This window comes from Pseudopipra pipra, chromosome 6 (assembly GCF_036250125.1).
Source record: "Pseudopipra pipra isolate bDixPip1 chromosome 6, bDixPip1.hap1, whole genome shotgun sequence".
NCBI classification, from domain to species: domain Eukaryota; kingdom Metazoa; phylum Chordata; class Aves; order Passeriformes; family Pipridae; genus Pseudopipra; species Pseudopipra pipra.
In genome coordinates, this window is record NC_087554.1 from 41,604,297 (window position 1) to 41,610,309 (window position 6,013).

General features: G+C 50.0%; 1 protein-coding gene across 1 annotated transcript; it reads left to right on the top strand.

The window, feature by feature from the left end:
- The first annotated feature begins 347 nt into the window (after nt 1-347).
- EIF2B2 (eukaryotic translation initiation factor 2B subunit beta) lies at nt 348-6,012 on the top strand. The gene is made up of 8 exons (XM_064658769.1): nt 348-539; nt 1,094-1,214; nt 1,767-1,915; nt 2,632-2,795; nt 3,080-3,175; nt 4,046-4,183; nt 4,800-4,866; nt 5,523-6,012. The coding sequence occupies exons 1-8, from the start codon at nt 377-379 to the stop codon at nt 5,678-5,680; spliced, it is 1,056 nt and encodes a 351-aa protein (XP_064514839.1). The 5' UTR covers nt 348-376; the 3' UTR covers nt 5,681-6,012.
- Nucleotide 6,013: the final 1 nt, after the last annotated feature.

Consider the following 6,013-nt stretch of genomic DNA (forward strand, 5'->3'; position numbering starts at 1 on the left):
ATAGTAAAGCAGCACGGCAATGAGAATCATTCCGTGGCTCCTGCCTGTTCCTTGAACACATTGCTCCAGGAACCAGACACAAAGGAGCTACATTCCTGCCTTATCCAGGGCCGGTTCTGTCTCTGCCAGCAAGAACAATTGGACTGCCAGGAACTGCGCCTTTCCCAGCCCATTTGCTTTGGCTTTTCACCCCCAGCCCGCCGCCCGGTCCAAAGTAAACCCCTCCGGACGGGCCTGCCCGCGGCCCCGGGCCCCGCCCGTCTTCCGGGAAACGGCAGCGCCGCAGCTCATTGGCTGGCCGCCGCCGGGGGGCGGGCGTACCTCGGCAGCCCTGCCAATGGAGCGGCGGCGTGGCGGAAGCGGAAGGGTGGCCGCCATGCCGGGCGCCGCCGAGCGGGGCTCGGAGCTCTCGGAGCAGATCGAGGCCTTCGCGGCGCGGCTGCGGCGCGGTGGGGAGCGGCCGCGCTCCGAGGACACGGCGCGGCAGACGCTGTCGCTGCTGCGGAAGATCGTCGGGCACGGGCGATGGAGCCGGGCCGGTGAGAGTCGGGTGGTGGCAGGGCCCGGCGGCGGGAGAGCAGTGGCGGGGGAGCTTCTGCGAGGCCCGGCGCCCCGGTCGCGGCTGTCGGTGCGGAGGGAGCAGCGAGGCCGGGGCAGGGTCAGTGATGGAGCCCCCGGGAACTGGAGCCTCGCTGGCAGCGGCCAATGGGTTCCCAGTGCTTGTCCTGCCGCCGCGCGGCCTTTCGCAGCCCGCTGTGCTCCCGAGCAGCATTGCCTGAGGAGCTGCCTCGCTCCAGCCTGGCTTTTCCAGCGCCGTCAGTCCGAGCACGGATCTTTCCAGCAGCACGTGGTTCCCTCTTTCACTAAATGCACCGCTTATGGTCTTCCCTAAGTCCGCATTGTGTCCAAGCGATTCCCACTGCAGAACCCGCCGTGGGACGAACAGCTCTTTGAGGGGCTCCTTGCTGTTCTCGGTGCTGAGGTGCCCGTGCCGGAGCAGCCGCTGGCCCTGGGATGTTGAGGGAGCGCGCTGGTTTGATGCTCAGATGGGTTTGCTCTGGGCAGCGATAACCAGGGTCCTCCTCTCTTCTAGGGGAGCTCATGGATCTGATCCGGACAGAGGGCCAGAGGATGACGGCAGCACAGCCATCAGAGACAACTGTGGGCAACATGGTGCGACGAGTATTGAAGGTCATTCGTGAGGAGTATGGCAGGTGAAGTTTCCCTCTTGCTGCCAGTATCTCTTTAGAAGCCTAGAACAGCCCTCCCATGCAACATGTTCAGTTGCTTCTGTGAAACCCCGTTAATTTCCATCACTCCTTTCTCCCCTCTTTCTTAGAGAAGGATTTAGCAAGTTTAACATCAAAGGCAAGCCTGTTGTTTCCAGTGTGGCTGATGACATTTCCTCTATAGAAACCACTTGGTGTATGTGTTGTGGGTGCATGAGAACAGTCTGTGCCCTGACCTTGGGCTGTTCTCTCCTTCTATTCCCAGGAGGGTCCATCCTGCTGGAGCAGTAGCCTCGAGCCTGCTTCTCATCTGTGGACAGCAGTGTTTGCACATGAATTAAGGCAGCACTTCTGGCAGAGATTTGAGTGTCTCTCTGCCTAGACAGCTAGGGAAGCTTATTGGTGTGGTGTGCCTCCTCTGTGTGACTTTCCTTCCTGTCTCCTCACATCCAAGTGTGCTGTGCTGTGGGGACATTGCTCAGCCTGGCTGTGGCCCTGCGCTCTTTCCTGAGGCTGAAGAGCTGTTTCTCTCCACAGGCTTCATGGGCGCAGTGAGGAAAGTGATCAGCAAGAATCCCTGCACAAACTCCTGACTTCTGGAGGACTGAGCGAGGATTTCAGAACCCCTTATCCCTCCCTCAGAGCTAACGTTATTGAAGCTATTAATGAGATGCTGATAGAGCTAGGTACGACTGGGTCTGAACTGCTCCTGAGAGGAGCTTCTTATGGGATGGGACTGATGCTTCCCCCTTCTCTAGGTGGAAAGAAAACAGTAAGGATATGGGAGGCTTAATCTGAAGGAACTAAGGGACTGAAGCCCTGCTGCTACCAGGACTTAAACTAAGTCCTCTGCTTTACAGGGAGATGGGTGGAACATTGTGGAGGGAACAGCATGGGGGGTGTTGGCCTGTGCTCTTGGTCCTCTGGGAAGTCTTGAGTCCTCTGAAGAAGAGTCTAAAAAATATGCCAAGGTTGGACTTAACCCCTTTGCACATATAACCTGACCCTTGTCACAAAGCACCGTGATACATTTTTCTTTATCTGTGATACTTGTGACAGATCAGGGACCTGACTCGCCTTCTGAGGCCCAGGTTGCCTTGCTATTGAACTGCAAAACTGTTGAAGGGCTATGTGCATGGTGGTTATCTAGAGTAGTGCTGACACAATCCACTCCCCTCATGACAGAATTTTCAATAGAGCTATTTCTATGCGTAGCTAGGACGCATGGGGCATTCAAAGGCCAGCTTCTTGGTCCCTCTCCCCTGGCAAAAAGAATGGGAAGAAAGGCTGCTCCTGCTCTACTAGTGCTCATAGCATGGTTCAAGTGAAAAATTATCTTGTTGGAGGGCAGTCCTAGCAGCACAAGTGTTGCTTTTCCACCTACGTCTTCCTTTTGTCGCAGAGGGCACCACTGATAACATTGCGATGCAGGCGCTGGAGCACATCCACTCCAATGAGGTGATCATGACCATCGGCTACTCGCGCACTGTTGAGGCCTTCCTGAAGGAAGCTGCCCGCAAGCGGAAGTTCCAGGTCATCGTGGCAGAGTGTGCGCCATTCTGCCAGGTAAGGCCTGGGCTGGCTGTCTTCTCCAGACACCATGTTGTCCTGCGCATTCTTACTAAAAGCTTGTCCCTAGAGGCAAGTTGAACATTATGGAAGTTCCTTTGCAGTTGAGAGGCTGGAGACAGCTTGTTATCCTACCCCGGCATCCTACAGTCAGAGGGCTGTATTTGTGTTCCATTGCTTGGTATTTTTGCAGTTCAGACGAGAATTGAGTGCTGCTATCTCGACAACTGAACTGCAGGAGCTATGTCCCAGGGGACCAATTGGATTCTCCCTCTTTTTAGGGTCATGAAATGGCTGTCCGACTATCTAAAGAGAATATTGAAACTACTGTCATGAGTGATGCAGCTATTTTTGCTGTCATGTCTCGAGTCAACAAGGTAAGGAGGGCTTCATTAGAGGAGGGATTAATGGCAGGTTGAGTGCTTATGCCTCCTAAATGCAGGTCTCAGCAATGATGGATATATTTCTGAAGACTCAAAATTGTAATAGTCCCTGTTTACAGCTGGGGTGGAGATTGTCTGGAACCCTAAGTCAGTATGATGACGGAATGCATGGTGAAAGGTTTTTCCGGTGTAGTGGCTTACAGGCAGAACAGTTACAAGAGAACCTCAAAGGATTAACCTCAATTTTTAAAGAAGATGGAACAAAAAGCAGCATTTCCAAAGGGAAGAAACCCCCCTTGCCTGGAACACAAGATGGCTGGGGAAGGGAATCACCCTGGTGAAGGGTGTGTCTTTTCGAACAGACCTGTTCTGTACTTCTATAGAGATGAAGATGTGGCACCCCAAAGTAAAAAAAAAGAAAAAAAAAGTACTAGTAACATTAAAATCTAGCCACATTAATTCATTTCTATATATTTTAAGCTGCTTTACATTATTCCCATTTTACTGCAAGTCAAATTACTTGTACAAAGTTTATTTTGTAGGCTTGTAGAACAACAGGGACCACAGCCCAGTTTTGGCTTGGTGTTCCCTGCAATAGAACATACATTTGTCCTCTGAAGTTCTCTGTGCTGGCTTCGCCATGCTGGAGTCATGTTCTTGTTAGAGAGGAACATCTCAGTGCAGAGCCAGTGCCAGATGAAACAGATCAGGCATCCAGCTGCCCTATAACTTCAGCCTTTGGCTGGCTGGCTGTTCTGACACACTCCTCCTCCAGCTCATCTGTCAGGGTCTGAGCCAGGAAGTGTTCCTTCCCCAGTTTGCTGTGGAACATGCTATCTTCTAATGCTGATTTGCCCTTTTAAGGTCATCATTGGTACAAAGACAATCCTGGCCAATGGTGCCCTGATTGCTGTGAGTGGGACTCACACTCTGGCACTGGCAGCTAAACACCACTCCACTCCGCTCATCGTGTGTGCTCCCATGTTCAAGCTTTCACCGCAGGTAAGTACAGCAGCCCTTCAGGACCGTACCTACAGGGGCTTTTACTTGTGGGAGCTTAGGTTGGAGAGCGCTATCTGTCAAGGTTGATAAATGAGCCATCTCCCCCATCTGGCACTGTTCCTTCAGACAAATCTGGCACACCTCAGGATCTCCTTGAAGCTCCCTCTTCTGCCCCACGTGCAAAGCAGAGCATTGGGTATAAGGATGTAGACCACTGCCTACTAGAGACTGACATCACTGTACTTATTTTTCCTCAACCACAACAGATTTCAGTTTATACCATTAGTGTTGAAAGGCAGAGGAGGTAGAATGAGATGCTCAAAACTGTTTCTTACACTCAGTACTTTTTCCAGTATTGTCAGATGAAGTTGCAGACTGAGGAAGTCACTGTTCAGTTCCGTAGGCTTTGCAGAAGGCTCTAAAAGCTCTGAGGAAAAACCTTTCACTTTAGACATTAGAGAGGTTCTAGACATAGACACTATGTAATTACTGTAAACAGATGTAATATCACCTGGCAAGTCATCTTCCTCTCCCAGTAGTTCACTCCAGGACCTGTTTTCACTAGGATAATCAAGTAGGTTGTTTTTTTCCTAACCTTCCTGTACTCCTTCTTTAGTTCCCTAATGAAGAAGACTCATTCCACAAGTTTGTGTCACCACAGGAAGTGCTGCCATTCACAGAAGGTACTGGTTCTTCTTCATATGTCTGGTCAAGCTGCTTCAGGCTATAGTTTTTAATAACTCACATAAAAATTAAGTGTAAGACTGTCCTATAACCCAGGACAGAAAATCCTTTCCTATTGTCCTTAGCAGAGAAAAGTGCTGGGAACCATCTAATTTTGTAACTTTCTATTACAGAAAGTGCAGAAAAAGGATTTCTTTTGAACACTGTCTTTGCAGTTTTACTTCAGCTCTGAAACAGTGTTTTATTACAGGATGGTGATAATGATGCCAGGCAGGTGGCAGTTTCCTGTGGGAGAGGGTAGATGGCCAACACTGAGGGCAGCTTCCGTTCTCTCCTATAACTTGTGTTAACTTTTTGAAACCCAGTATCTCTGCAGTGAGCTTCCCACACAAGCACCATCTTTAGAAAGGCATCAGCACCCAAGCCCATTTTCAGATAGCAAAGTCTCTTCCAAAAGCCCCACTTCTATGTTACCATGACTTTTGAAATGAGGACACCAGGCTTGGCACCAGTTTTTAGTTTTGGCCTTGTGAGCATTTCTTTAAATAATAACTTCAGGGTGGCACGTGCGTAGCCAGTTTGTTTAGGGGCTCAGGAAGATGTGCAGAAGGCTAAATGTACTTCAAGTCTAATATTGCTGCTATTCACTTTACAGGGGAGATCCTGGCAAAGATCAACGTTCACTGCCCAGTTTTTGACTATGTCCCTCCAGAGCTCATTACTCTCTTCATTTCTAACATTGGGGGTAATGCACCTTCTTATATCTACCGCCTCATGAGCGAGCTCTACCATCCAGATGACTACGAACTCTAATACTGTAAAGCACCTTACTCTCCAGACTCTTCCCTTTATCTTTAGAAAGATACAACAGCTAATTCAAGTGTACATTACAAAGACAGGTTGCTGTGGGAAAGCAGTGGGGAATTTGCTCAGCAATGTCTTTCCTACCCAAAAGCAGCAGAAGGCAGAGCTTGTGTACAGATTTTGACTTCTGTGCTGTGTTAGAAACTGTGTGGAGCTGCTAAGCCACTTTGATTTTGAAGCAAGGCATATGTGTAAATCTGGGGCAGGTAAGCTGTTACTTCAAAGTACGCTGCAATAAAGGCTGTTTACAGTGATCTCACTGTTAAGCACATTTTCCATAAG

What these genes read in the sequence shown, in the direction of transcription:
- EIF2B2 (XM_064658769.1), top strand. Translation starts at nt 377, where the DNA reads ATGCCGGGCGCCGCCGAGCGGGGCTCGGAGCTCTCGGAGCAGATCGAG. An exon ending in CGGGCGATGGAGCCGGGCCG is followed by an intron (nt 540 to 1,093) that starts GTGAGAGTCGGG and finishes CCTCTCTTCTAG; the next exon opens with GGGAGCTCATGGATCTGATC. An exon ending in TGAGATGCTGATAGAGCTAG is followed by an intron (nt 1,916 to 2,631) that starts GTACGACTGGGT and finishes CTTTTGTCGCAG; the next exon opens with AGGGCACCACTGATAACATT.